We start from the raw sequence: 14,403 nt of genomic DNA on the forward strand, positions 1-14,403 counted from the left end.
AATGAACAACACAAACAAATGAACAAAATTGAACAAGGAACAGAAAAATAGTTATGGGGGGAGAGAAAGGGTAAATAGGGGAAGGGTCTAGTAAAGGAACTGGTATAAATAACTCATGGACATGGACAACGGGGTGGGGACTGACTGTGGGAGAGGGGGTGGGCTGGGTTGGGGGGAGAAATGGGGGAAAGATGGGACAACGGTAATAGAACAACAATAAAATTAAATTAAAACCTTAAAAAAAATTAACTGCTGGCAATTATTGAACCCTAGTGCCTATCGTGCACTGTGCTAATCATGTCACATGAATTATATCATTTAACCTAGCAGCATTCCAAGGAGGTGGTTGCTGTCATTATCCCTATTTTACAGATGAGAGAATACTGTTTAGAAAGGTTAAGTGACCTGCTCAAGGTCACACAGCTAGTAAGTGATGGAGCTAGACTTAAACTTAGCTTTGTTGGTTTCTAAAACATCTAAAACATCAAGTCTCCCCATGTAGCCCTCCACTCAGCTCCAGACATCCTCCCTAATATTCACCTTGCAAATGTGTCCTAGGGTTGGGTGAGTGATGGGGAGGACAAGGCTTCTCTATCTCCTCTCTTTGTCAGAAAAGGAACTTCAATATACATCTCAGTGATTATGAGTATGGGTGATGGCAGTAGTGGTGACAGTCAAGAATGGCATCTTTCTATGTGAAGCATGTCACATTCTCAGGCATCCTTTCTACCTTGGTTCTGAGTCCTAAACAATGGGACCTTCCTCTCCCCTAGTGAGCCTTTCTGGACTTCACAATATATCTAAGAGCTTACATCCCACAATTAATTCATTTAAATAGTGAACATGTCAAAACATGGATTGATAAATTGATGACTACATGTATCTATATATGAGCCCTATTATAATGAGAAGGCATTTACAGAATGCCCACACAGGTGACATTCTAAGCTCTGCAAAATGCTAATTATCATCCTTCCCTCCGGCCTCCCTTCTCCCAAATCAAGGGCAGTTTTAAGTCCTTCATCCTTTTTATTAGCTTGACTCGTTTTAGACGTCTCTGGGATTCATGATGAATGATCACCACCCCGCGTCTTAATCAGAAGTCCAAACACATACTCAACAGTTAAGTACCTCCTTGTAATTTCTCAAAGACCAAGTAAAACCTTGTGTCATCTTCAAAGAATTCAATCAGCTCCAAAATGTTCCTGAAATAGAGAAAAATAGGAGGAAAAGCAAAAAAAGGAGAAATGGTATTATATATTAAAGCCCATTTACAAATATACAATGAAAAAATATACAATACCCAGTAAGAGGACAGAAATCAACTTGAAATCAGAATGCTTATTAAAGACTCATGTTTGAGAAGTAGCCAATGGTGTTAGCAAGATTCAGGTCACCTTATCTTTCCATAATGTTTAGTCTCTGGTGTTTTCGCCAAGTCTGTGCTGTCAAACCCCAACCCTAAAACCCACTAGGTAGAGTTATAAAAAAGTCCCGGTCACATTAAACTGAATAAAATCTGCAGCCGACTGGAAGCAATTGCGGCTAATAACGCTGAATAGTAGGTGTGTGTCCTGGAGGCAAGCAGCAAATAATTACTTGCCCTCCCTCTTGCCCATAAATCACGGGGCAGTATTTACATTGCCTGGAGAAAATGGAAACATCTGTCAAATAGACTTGGGGCCTAACGTGGGCACTGCTAGACCCTAACTGCTAAGCGCTGCTTAATGAAACGGCCGTGTTCCCGGCCACCATAGCACTTGTGGCCTTCCCCGGTGAGCACTCTCTGTCTGCCTGAGCATTACTGTGCTCTGCCAACAAGGTCGTCTTGTAACTCAGTAGGGAAGCCACCAGCCTGGATATTGGAGGTGTTGGGGGCTTTTTTTCTTTTAAAGAACGAAATAAACCAAGTAGAGTCTCTAATGCTGAACTCAGAAGCTGCAGGCTGAAAATAAAAATCTGTCCCTCATAAAAAAATGCTGACCACTTTGGGAGATACCAGGCTTTTACTAGTGTGAAGGCGTCCAAATAAGATGGCCAAAATGGCCTAATTTGAAAGAAGATTGTAGAGGCAGTGCCTGGAGTTAAATCAACAGCAGCCCCCATCCTCCAAGCTTAATGACAAAGCCATCAATACCAGGCCACTGGCTCCCTGCTGACCCTGCCATGGAGGGAGAGGGGAAAGCAGAGTCTTAGAGGTGACCCTGATTTAAAGCCACAGTGGGAGAACCACTCATTTGGAGCTGGTGGTGAGCAGACTAAGATGGGGCTAGAGAGCACCTTGGCCCAGTTATCAAGCACAGAGGGTTAGACCAGGTCTCAGGACCCTCAGTAGTAGCTGCACATACGTGACTATCCTAGAAACAGAAAATAGCAGCAAGTATTCCTAATAATCCTCATCATTCTCATCTATTAATCAAAGCATGTTCCTAAAGGTTTCCACAAGGAAACACTCAGTCAACTGAGCCTAGTTTCAACAGGCACTTGACAGAAATAAAATCCCATTTGTGTCACAGGCACTAATTCAGATTTCTCACTCCTCTAATTTGCCTGAATTGCTGATATTTATATTATGTCAGCTTAAACAGGAGATACCTTTTTTTGCTGCTGTTATTTCTCCTCTCTTTTTTTAAACATTGAAAGATGGAAAGAGTTAGACGTAGTTGAGGGGGAAGGAGTGAGAGTTGGGGGCAGGTGATGGTAAGAAATAACCTCCTTTTCTGCAGCCAAGCATCCCCCCAGAGAAGGAGCAAGTAACCCAACATTGTACTCACTTATTTCCTTGACACTGATAGAGCGTCTCCACCTCTTGAAATACCCTACTCCGACTATGCCCTGCTTGTTTTTCGATGATCTGTGGGAAGAATAACATCTGTCAAATATACCCACCTGACCTCAAAACACTGCCCAGCAGGAGCCCTGTGACAGAACCAATTCCAAATTTGGCCCAAATCAGTTTCAAGCACAAGACTAGAGCAGGCATGATGACACAGGCACAGTGGCTCTGTCAGCAAAGCAGCAGACTGGCCCGAGGGCTTTCCAACCTCACTGGGCCTGTTCACCTCTGGCCAAGCATAACACCGGAGGACAGATTCCTCTGAGGGCAGTTTCCAGCTGCCCAGGGGAAACTGAGGCAGCAGCAAGACAAAGAGCTATCTCTACCTGGCTCTTACCCTAAGAGCCTCTCTTCTGCCTTTTGGCTAAGAATTTACAAGCTCTACTGAAGGATCTCCTAGTGCTACAGGAAGAGCAAGGGGGATAAAGGGCACTGTGGACAGGAACTAGCTCCAAGGCCTAGCCCAGATGTCACCTCTGCGGTTCTCCTGAGAATTTACTCTTTGGCAGGCACTGTATTAAGTCATTTAGGTACATAATCTCTTAACCCTTACAACACAATCCCAAAGGATAGGAAGAGGTAAAGCATTTTGCCCACAGCGATGATGGGTAGCAGTGCGGGAATTCAAGCCCAGAGCTACCTCTCAAGCCCTTGCTGTCCTACACCTGTGTGTAGTTTATACCACTTCTCTCAGAGAACCTAGAGGCCTGTCTCTCCTCCGATACCGTGGACTTCTCCCCATCCCCACCTATATTTGGAGATGCTTGGCAAGTAATGACCGAAGGAACAGGTGAGCCAACAGATAAGCAGGTGGTTTACACAGGGACTGGATGACTGAATGTGTCTAGGGACCCATCCAGAGCTCTAAATTGTGTCAAGTAGAGCCTGTGGGCAAGCGTTCTGCAGAGCCAGCTCTGCTTTACGGCCCCACTTGACGAGTGGGCAGCAGACGATGACATCCTGTTCCTTCATTCCAAAAATGCTGGGTAGAGTACTACAAACCTCTCCAATATGTGGCAGCACAAACATTGATGATCAATGCTAATTTTCTAAATAAGTCCATGTCTGTTAGTAAACCTCTGGACCCATTTTCTGCTGGGGCACAGAAGCTATTCAACCTGTTCATTCACCAAACATTTCAGATCAAAGTCAGAAAGAACTTTCTAGCAGGCAAGCTATCCAGCAACGGTATAATTTTCTCCGAGGAGGTAACAGGGGAGCAGAACAGGGTTCAACTATTTGAGGAGTTATAGAGGAAATTCACAACTAGATTATCTTGAAATTCTATTCCCACCCTGAGACTCTAGTATTTTTTAAAAGTATATTTCATTGATTATGTTGTTATAGTAGTCCCAATTTTTTTCCCTTTGCTCCCCTCTGCCCAGTACTACCCTTCCCTCCAGCAATCCCACTCCCCTTAGTTCATGTCCATGGCTTGTGCATATAAGTTCTTTGGCTTCACCCTTTCCTATATTATTCTTAGCTACCCCCTGTCTGTTTTTTTACCAACCAATTATGGTTCTTAATCCCTGCACCATTTCCCCATTTCTCCCTCTTCCCTCTCCCAGCTGATAACCCTCCAAATGATCCCCATACCTATGATGCTGTTCCTATTCTGGTTTGCTTAGTTGGGTTTTGTTTTTATTTTTTAGATTCAGTTGTTGATAGTTGTCAATTGTCATTTTAGTGTTCATAGTTTTAATATTCTTTTTCTTAAATAAATCCCTTTAACATTTCATATAATAATGGCTTGGTGATAATGAACTTCTTTAGCTTTACCTTGTCTGAGGAGCACTTTATCTGCCCTTCCATTCTTAATGATAGCTTTGCTGGATAGAGTGATCTAGGTTGTAGGTCCTTGCTCTTCATCACATTGAATACTTCTTGCCAGTCCCTTCTTGCCTGCAAAGTTTCTTTTGAGAAATCAGCTGATTTATAGGCACCCCTTTGTAGGTAACTGTTTTTCTCTTGCTGCTTTTAAGATTCTCTTTTTATCTTTCACCTTTGGCATTTTATTTATAATGTGTTTTGGTGTGGTCCTCTTTGGGTCTAGCTTGTTTGGGACTCTCTGTGCTTCCTGGACTTGTATGTCTATTTCCTTCACCAAATTTGGGTAGTTTTCCTCATTATTTTCTCACATAAACTTTCGATTTCTTGCTCTTCCTCTTCTCCTTCTGGCACCCTTATGATTCGGATGTTGGCACACTTAAAGTTGTCCCAGAGGTTCCTAAGCCTCGCCTCGTATTTTTCAATTCTTGTTTCCTCATTATGTACTAGTTGACTGTTTTTTCCTTCTTTACGTTCCAAATAATTGATTTGAACCCTGGTTTCCTTCCCTTCACTATTGGTTTTGTGTGAATTTTCCTTTGTTTCACTTAGCATAGCCTTCACTTCTTCCCTTATGTGTCTGCCATACTTAAGCATATCAGTCAAACCTGTGAGCATCTTTATCACAAGTGTTTTGAACTCTGTGTCTGTTAGGTTGGCTATCTCCTCATCACTTAGTTCTCTCACTGGAACCTTGGTCTGTTCCCTTTTTTGGGCCATACTTTTCTGTCTCCTCATCTTGACAGGCTTCTGTGTTTGTTTGCCTCTGTGTCTTAGGTAGAGCTGTCACTCCTGTTACGTTGTAAGGGGCAGAGCTTTAGGTATTCGTCAGAACAGGGCAACCCGTTTCACCACGTTGTGGCGCTGTATGTGGGGGAGGGGTCAAAGAGGAAACAATGCCTCTTGCTCAGCATTTTCCCCTTTTCCAGGCACTTCTCCCACTTCCATATGGGACTGGTGCCTCTCTAGCTGTTGTCCTGGCTGTCATTCCCAGAGTGGGTGGGTCTGTGGATGTTCCAGGACCGTGGGGACCCTTTAAACAAGTGGACTCTGCTGAGAGATTGGCAGTTTCTTCTTCCACCGCAACCCCCACTGGTTTGCACAGTCAGAAGCAATGAGGCTTGATTTTCCCTGGCGCTGTGATTGTGAGCTGCGTGGTCTGGTCAGGAGCTGGAAACGCTCCCCAGGTGTCCCTCCCCACTTTTTAAAACATGTGACCACGCTTTCCGCTGACCTGCTGCTGCCACCGCCAGCACCGCCGGCACTACACTGCGTCCTCTCAGCCCTGGCTCCACCCCTCCTACCTGTCTGGATGAGTATTTCTTCTTTATATCTTTGTTTGTTGAACTTCCATGCAGCTTGATTTTCTGGAACTTCTGGTTGTCTTTAGTTTTGAGGTAGTTGCATTCCTTCTTAGTTGTGGAGGGAGACCCAGTATGTCTGTCTAGGCCTCCATCTTGGCTGGAAGTCTCGAGACTCTAGTATTTATCAGTTGGATGCTAGTAGGGAAAGCCCTAATAAAACCAAGTATTGTGGAGCCACGCTGGGAGAAGCAGCCCATCTCTGGGGAGTTTTCAAATAACTGGGGAGACATGAGACATCGGCAGAACTTCTGAAATCCAAGAATTGGGTCCATCTTTGCCCAAAGATGCCAGGGGACATGAAGGAAGGGCCTGGTTTTCCTCTTGTGATCCAACTTTGAAGAAATAGGTCTATCATCCATAACTATAGTCAGACCTTTGAAAACCAATTGATATTTGTAGTTTTTACCACATTTAAGGCATATTTTTAAAAAATTACTTGTAATTTGTACTTATCTGTTTCCAAAAAGGAAATGAGGTAGTGCTTTTGTTACCATATATAGCAATACACCAGGCAAAAAGAAACATGGCTTAGCAGAAGTGTTCTACTTTATAAATCCATAGCTAGGACTATGGCCAGTTGGTTAAAAAAACACTTGATTCAGGAGTCAATTTGGTTGGGTTTGCCCATATGAGGCAGTGATTAGACATGGTGGCTCAGATGATTTGAATTAAGTTTGAATTGCCCCCTTGGATTTAATAAGACCTTGTTTCTAGATCAGTGGTTCTCAAACTTTGGTGGGTATTAGAATCACTTGGAAACTTGGTAAAAATACAAAGACTCTGGTGCAGGGACCACACTTGGAGAAGCACTGCTCTAGATCCATCTCTTCTCCCACTAGAAGTCAGTAAATGGAAGCACAGAGGGGTGAAATAAGCCACTCCAAGGTCACACAGCTAGAAGCCACCTCTCCTGCCCCACAGCTGATGCTTCGTCCTCATCATCGTGATGCTGTACATCACTTTAGAGCACTTTGTACTTTGTAAAATGTTTCTACTAATAGCAGTTCATTTTTATTTTCATCTTCATAACGAATCCATGAGACAGGAAGGACAGATATTATTATCTTCTTTTTAGAGACCTGGGAACTGAGGCTCAAAGAGGTTCAATGACTTTCCCAAAGTCAAATAGTAGTTTGTTAAAACAGAAATTCAGGTAGGTCATCTAACTCCAAATCTGTTTGTCTTCCCTGAAGCTAACCTCATTTGTCAGATTAATAAGAAGTAGCTTACTCTGAGCTAGGTAATGTTCTAAAGCACTTTACACACATTAACTTATTTAATCCTCACAAAAATACTGTGTAGGTTCTGTTTATTATATCTATGTTACAGATGAGGAAACTGGAGAACAGAGAGGTTAAATAACTTGCCTAATGTTACACAACAAGTAGAGAAACCAGCATTTGAATGCAGCAGATACAGCTTCGGAACCCCAATTCTTATAGAGCCACTGTATTGGGGAATATAAAATTTATTTGGTTTAGGACTGCCTATTGCAAAGTAAAGCCTGGTATCCAGATTAGACTCACTTTGACAGCATACTCTTTGCCATTCTGCAGGCTCACGGCACCTTGAACTTTGGCATAGGCTCCCTCTCCAAGCAATTCAGAGGTCAGCTTGTACATATCTAGAGATGAAATGGATGAGAGGAATAACAAGATGAGTTACCCTTTATAAGTTAAGATGGAAGGAAGAGCTTCTGTCACTCAGTTTCCTTTGTATGACAACACAGGCACACGATGGCTCCACAGCACAGTGACGAGGACGACCATTAGCTCTCCCAGCTGTCTCAGGATTTAGTTTCTCAACAACCAGCCCACATTGAAGGCATCCTGTCCTGCTTTAGAAATGAGGTCAGTGAAAGGGTTTCAGTCCGGCACACCTACTTCCTGAGCACCTATGATGTGGCAGATAGCATATTAGACTCATCAGAGAGGCAGAGCGAGGAATAAAATATACTCCCTGCGCTTTGAGGGTCACAGTCCAATGGGGAAGACAGACGTGTACACAGTTCACCCCAGAATAAATCAGACAGTGGGAAGCACTATCATAGAGAGACAAGATGCAGTAAACAGAAGCCAGGAAAGGGAAAGGTTGTATCTGTTCAGGGAATCTGGGGGATCCGTATAGCAGGGGTAGAGTATGAATGGACACCAAGCATTCATTTACTCATTTGCTGAACACCTACCAGGTGCCCAGCTCTGTGCTAGGCCTTGGTGATAAAAAGGGGGATAAAGCACTGTTTTATTTTATACCACACACAAAGAAACTCATTGGAGGTTTTTGAGAAGTTTTCAGAAGTCACCCACAGGAAAAAGGAGGCAGACATAAATTAAATGGATGCCTCGAGGTTTAGGGTGCTGGGTCAGAGTGGTTCCAACAGAATAATAGGCCTCGGTTGAAAGAACTTTCAGGTGACCTACCCAAGCTCACAAATAGCATATGCTCACTGAGCCCCTTATAGAGGCAGCCACAGCTCCACCATGGCCTCTGTTGAGCTGACCTCCTTCTCCCTTGACCTCCATTCCTCAACTTTTTCCTCCTGAGGCAGCCTAGCACTTAAACCCACAGACTGAGCAGAATACTTTTTAACCATGAAATTGTATTTTATCACTCTGAGTCATGAGAAGCCCTATAATTGCACCAGCCACCCCTGAATAACAGGAAATATTCTTATGTTCATTGAAAGAGCAAGACCTGTTGATTTGGAAACTATATTAAAAACGTTGGGGCTTTTGTCTGTCCCTTCTCTCCTTACCCCTTCCACCCCATAGACACACACCTACTGTTTGAGTTAAAAATAAACAGACAAAACCCCCACATTAAGTACATTCTTGGTTTCACCAGTTTGGTCTTGCAGCTGTTTAAGAATAAACACTGTTGTATCCCTATGTGCACTGCGGCATTATTTATAATCGCCAAGATATGGAAGCAGCCCAAGTGCCTATCAGTAGATGAGTGCATAAAAGAGCTGTGGGACATTTACACAACGGAATACTACTCACCTGTAGAAAAGAAACTTTACCTTTTGCAACAGCATGGATGGACCTGGAGAGTACTATGCTAAGTGAAATAAGCCAGTCAGAGAACGGCAAATATCATATGATTTCACTAATATGTGGAATCTAATGAACAAAATAAACAACATACAAAAAGACTCATAGATACAGAAAATAGAATGGTAGCTGTCCAAGGGGAGGGAGCTTAGGGGGCTTAGGGTGTTGGGTGAAAAAGGTGGAGGGATTAAGAAAAAAAAAAATACACCTCATAGACACAACAGTATGGTGATTATCAGAGGGAATGGTGGGTAGGGGGAGGTAGAAGAGGGTAAAAGGGGGAATAAATGGTGACAGAAAGAAATTTGACTTTGGATGGTGAACACACAAAACAACATACAGATGATGTACTATAGAATTGTATAGTTGAAACCTATACAATTTTATTAACCAATGTCACCCTAACAAATTCAATAAAATTTTTTTTAAAAGAACACAATTTTTTGTTTGTAAGTATTTTAAATAATATGCTTTACTCATAATGGGCACTTTAGCCTTAGCCTTTTACACATGTCAGAATAGGTTGGTGGTTGGAAGTCTAATATTTCTGGCACATAAAAATGGCTTGTTACTAGAGCTGCTCTACAAAACAATCAATTCATTAGTGTGTCTGCAATATTGGAAGGAGGAACCATGAGGCGAAGCTGTTTCAAGTTTCACAAAAGAAACAAAATAGATGATGGGCTATGCCACTCCTGGGAGTAGCTACTACTGATCCTTTTAGTCCTTTGCAGAAGTGTCCAACGATCCACTTCATCCCATCACCTGCCCAGTGACAAGAGACCAGCACTGCGCCTGGTGCCTCACACAATGTTCACTCTTAAAATGGTGTCAAACTCATACAGCACAAGTAGCTGCAATCTCTTGGCATCAAGTTCTCTTCGTATAGAAGATGGAAGTTTCATTGGCAGCTATGGCCCTCTCTTCCTTTTACATGGTTGTTCGACCTTTCAGCAGCCCTTCCAGGAATAGCTGAGAGAAGGATCCCATCTGAAAGGGGCTGAAACACACCAGGCAATCTCACTTTATGTACAACTGACAGATTGGTCTTTCTGTCCCTTGACCATTCAGAGGAGGCCTGTGCTGCATCGTCCAGGGGCTTCTCCCATCTCTGCTCTCTCTCTCTTTCTCTTTCTCTCCTTTGTGTAGACTCTGGCACTCCAACCTTTCATTCCTATCACACACATAACCATGAGCTGGCTCTCAGATGACACAGATCCTGTGATCTAGACCGATGGGCTTTCAGGATGCTCCTCCCATGCTTGGGGCGCCACAGACCCTGATCTAAGAGAGTTGTATCACCAACCTTCAAACTTTCCGGGCAGAAAGTCAGCAGCCCGGGCCTTCCGTTTCTTCTTCTTCCTTGTGTCGCCTTCTGCAATGGGAAGGGGTTCACTGCTGCCCATCTCTGGCGGGGGAAAGAGGAGATACAAGGGAAATATCACTGTACGGATCAAGCTATAAGTTCACCCAGAAGGAAAACAGGGAGGTAAGGGGAGACCCAGGAGCTTTACACTGATGGTTTTTAAGTATCTGTGAGAAATATTGATTTGTTTTGACCCAGGGGGCAAAACAAAAGGCAAAACCATCATTGGAGATCATTAACTATGGGAAAAACTCAGGCTAGATTAAAAGAGGATAGAAGAAGTCTGCTTTAACCATGCTCATTAGCACATGAAATTAGATCCACCACCAGTCGAAAATTATATTCCCCACACAGAACAATGAATCCATAAGCAGAATCCCACCTGTGACATCCTCCCACCTCAGCATGAGAAAAGGAAGGAGGGTGAGGTTGGGAGGGGTCCATGCAAATGAAATCATGGTTAGTAGCATCCCTGTGGGGATGTGCACAGGGATTCAACAGGCCTTCAGTGGAGACTGCCTCTGTGAAGGAACAATAGAGCAGGGGACGGGTTTAAGGGTTAGATTATGTCCTGTCTAAGAGCACAGATCAGTGCCTATGGAGCCAGGGCTTACTTTTCCCTCCTCTGTTCCTTATTTGAGAGGATGCAGGTAGGGTTTATTCAGAAGTCTGCAGTTGACAGGTCTACATCAGGCTTTGGGATGAGGTTATTCATTGCAAAAGCATTATTTTCTCTCACTGGCAAGCACATCGTGCCTCTTGTTAAAAGGAAGATTTGGGAGGCAGATATTTGAATACCAGACAGGTTGGGCAGGAAAAAGCAGGGACAGAAAGAATAAGCAGAAGACTGAGAAGGGGAAAGAGAAAAGGAGGAATAATGAACCAGTACCCAATCACAGTACTGTTTCCAAGACACTCTAGCAGGGCCTTATCCTGGTAAAGATAAATTACTTATAGAACATGTCATGCCCCTGATCCAGAGTGAAGCCTTAATACTCTTTGCCTGCAGTTAGAAATAATAAGATTTCTCTGAAGTCTCGAGGTCTAAATCCCCACCAGGGTGATTAAATCTTTACATCCTTCTAAAATAGAGGCACTGAAGTGCTGATGGGGCATGCAGTGTGAGAGACTTTTAGACCAACCTTCAATAAACACAGGCTCTGGGTTGTTGGGTTTTTTTTTCTAAGAGATTTTGAAATGGAAGCTGGCTCTTTGCCCACTAAGGGAAAAAGCCCAGTCTCTTCTCAGAGGACCCCAGCTGAACACGATCAGAGAAATGGCAAGTCTGCTCAGGAAGATTGATTAGAGCCAATGCTCGTCTTCTGTGCTGTTCTCAGAAGCAAGTACACAACAGCCATCAGGAGAAAGCAAACAGAATGATGGCCCTTTACAACATCACAATCTAGAAAGCATGGTTAGGCAGCCAGTGTCTGACAGCTCAATTTAGGTGCATTCTTCCTTCCATTTTTAGGATCTAATGACAGCAGATTTTCAATTATACTTTACAGAACAGATAAGCACATGGATAAAAGGAATCCACAGAGAATCTCAAAATATTGCTCAAGACAACAGCTTCAAGCACAAGATGTATCTTGTGCAACATGCTATGAATTCAAAAAATTAAATATCAGCACCCAAATATCTACCCTCTTCAAGGTATATTAAAGGAAAAAAGCTGCTCAACATAGAAATTTTACAGCTACAAAATACAGGGTCATTCATCTTTAGGAGCTCAGGGAGAGGGCACTGACCAGTCAGACAGCAGGCTGAGAAGGAGGGACCATTGTCCCTCTGGCTCTGCCTCTGCATGCAGTCCAATGTCAACCCTTGTTCTCATCTATTTTCTCACCAGCACTGTAAGCCAAATGCAGCGTGGACAGATTTTGGTTTCACTTCTCTTTCTCCATCCCCCGCCCACACTCTGATGGAAGGCCTAAGGACAAGCAAAACAGCCAACAGGCAGGCAATGAAGGAGCAGCAAGAGGGCTCGCAGCATAATTCACAGGGGATGCTCAGACATACAACTCTAGCTAGAAAACCCTGTTAGCTGCAATTTATACTTGGTTTTTACCACAGCAGGGTTGAGGGAGCCTCTTGTGGAAGAAGCATACCTCTGAGCACTGCTGTACACTCAATATTAGATTTTATGGCTTCACACACAAAAATATGATAGAGTACCTGGTCTATTCTGCATGGATTTCATTGGAAGAGGGTATGCCAGAAGGGACAAATGGTTAAGACTTTCCTTGGAAACGGAACTTGTTGAAGGAGAGTTGTTTTTGAAACTAGGAAGAAAAAAACGTAGGAAGACAGTGAAGTGAAAAAACATGCTTAGCTTCCCTGTTTACACCAAGGGAGGGAGAAGGGAGAGGCGTCATAATCTCACCAAGGGGTTGATAGTTTCCTTTCTGGAGCCTGTCCATACTCTAATTTATCACAGATGATCCACTTGCAGGGACTGTGGGGCTTTAATTTATTATGCATGCAATCATTTGATAAAAGATTGTTTAGAGGACAAGTTTCCACATTCAAGCAGGTCTTTGGCTCAACTCCTTCTCTTGGCCTAAGAAGTCTTCTCATCCATTAAAACCATCTCAAAAGGCTCCTTCCCTCTGACTGAGTTAAGATTTGTGCAAACACTGGTAGGCACTATTCAAATAGATGGTATTACTGCATAGAACTAGGAGTTAGGGCTCCATCCTCTGCTCCCAAACACCCTGCTGGAAACTGAATTAGAGCACTGATTTTAAATAGCCTTGAGATCTCCCCAAGGTTCCTAAAGACCAGGATTGTTTGTTACCTGTTCATCTCGGTATCTCCTATAAGTCAGACATGTGTCAGCCATCAGAAAACATGCACTGAAATGAAAATGATATAAAATGATGCACACACTAGGTGTTAGGTACAGTGCATGTCATGCAGGCCCTTTAAATACTGAGTACGCACACTGAAAGAAATTTGGGTACATCTTTGTCCTGTAGACAACAGAGTAAAGCTATTCAGTTTTATGAATTCCCTGATAAATTTCCTCTTAGAAGGAACAGTGTGACCCAAAAGATTTTTGACTTTCTAGCAAGAAGCATGGTCCATGCTATAGGATTGGGCGATGTGTCTGTTATTTCAGAGAAGGAAGTGGGCACTTCTGTTATCTTTTCAGACTGAACCCAGCTGGTGTGGAGGCTCCTAGCACTTCCTCCACAGCCTCCTCCCCTTGCCTTCATCTTGGGCAGGGTTCCGTGGCCCACCGTTTGTGTACTGGTGGAGGTGAAGCTGGAAAGGAAGCACACTGATGATAGGGAAGACACATGGGCTTGGCATCAGGAGACCAAACTGACAGTCCTGGTTCAGATAGTATCAGACACGGCACCAAGACCAAATTATTCTACCTCTTAGAATCTCAGTTTTCTCATCTACAGAGTGGTTTAAAAATAATACCTGCCTTTTCCAGCAACCCTGTGAGGACTCAATGATATACCTTCTAACAATGTGCTTCAAAAAAAAAAAAAAACATACGTAGGCACATACAACAAATAAGAAAAACTATACAGAAGGGTAGCTCAGTTGGTTAGAGCATTGTGATACGCCAATGCTGTGGGTTTGATTCCTGGTCAGGGCACATACAAGAATCAACCAATGAAAGCATAAATAGGTAGAACAACAGATCAATGTTTCTTTCTCAAAATCAATTAACCAATAAAATATGTTTAGTTAAAAAATACACAAAAATATTAATACTACTATAATTTGAAAGCATGCCTACTATGTGCCAGGCATTTATGGACATTATCTTTAACTCTTACCATGATCCTACAAAGTAAATATTTCACCATACTTCAAGTGAGAAAACTGAGGCTCAGAGGTTAAGTTATCTACCAAATGCCAAACATCTAATTAGTGATTTACCTGGGATTCAAACTCAATGCTGCTCTTTCAAGTACAGGCCATTTCTAATCTATA

General features: G+C 43.0%; 1 protein-coding gene across 1 annotated transcript in view; it reads right to left on the bottom strand.

The window, feature by feature from the left end:
- MKNK1 (MAPK interacting serine/threonine kinase 1) overlaps positions 1-12,731 on the bottom strand; it is a 34,055-nt gene extending 21,324 nt beyond the window's left edge. The window contains exons 1-5 of the mRNA XM_090269394.1: positions 12,625-12,731; positions 10,387-10,488; positions 7,554-7,651; positions 2,775-2,854; positions 1,132-1,205 (exon numbers count right to left, since the gene is read on the bottom strand). Of these exons, the coding sequence (XP_090125520.1) occupies positions 1,132-1,205; positions 2,775-2,854; positions 7,554-7,651; positions 10,387-10,488; positions 12,625-12,649 (379 nt within the window). The 5' untranslated portion in view covers positions 12,650-12,731. The remainder of the gene's footprint in view (positions 1-1,131; positions 1,206-2,774; positions 2,855-7,553; positions 7,652-10,386; positions 10,489-12,624) is intronic.
- Between the last annotated feature and the right edge of the window lie 1,672 nt (positions 12,732-14,403).

This window comes from Furipterus horrens, unplaced genomic scaffold (assembly GCF_987537825.1).
Source record: "Furipterus horrens unplaced genomic scaffold, mFurHor1.1.pri manual_scaffold_3, whole genome shotgun sequence".
Classification (NCBI taxonomy): domain Eukaryota; kingdom Metazoa; phylum Chordata; class Mammalia; order Chiroptera; family Furipteridae; genus Furipterus; species Furipterus horrens.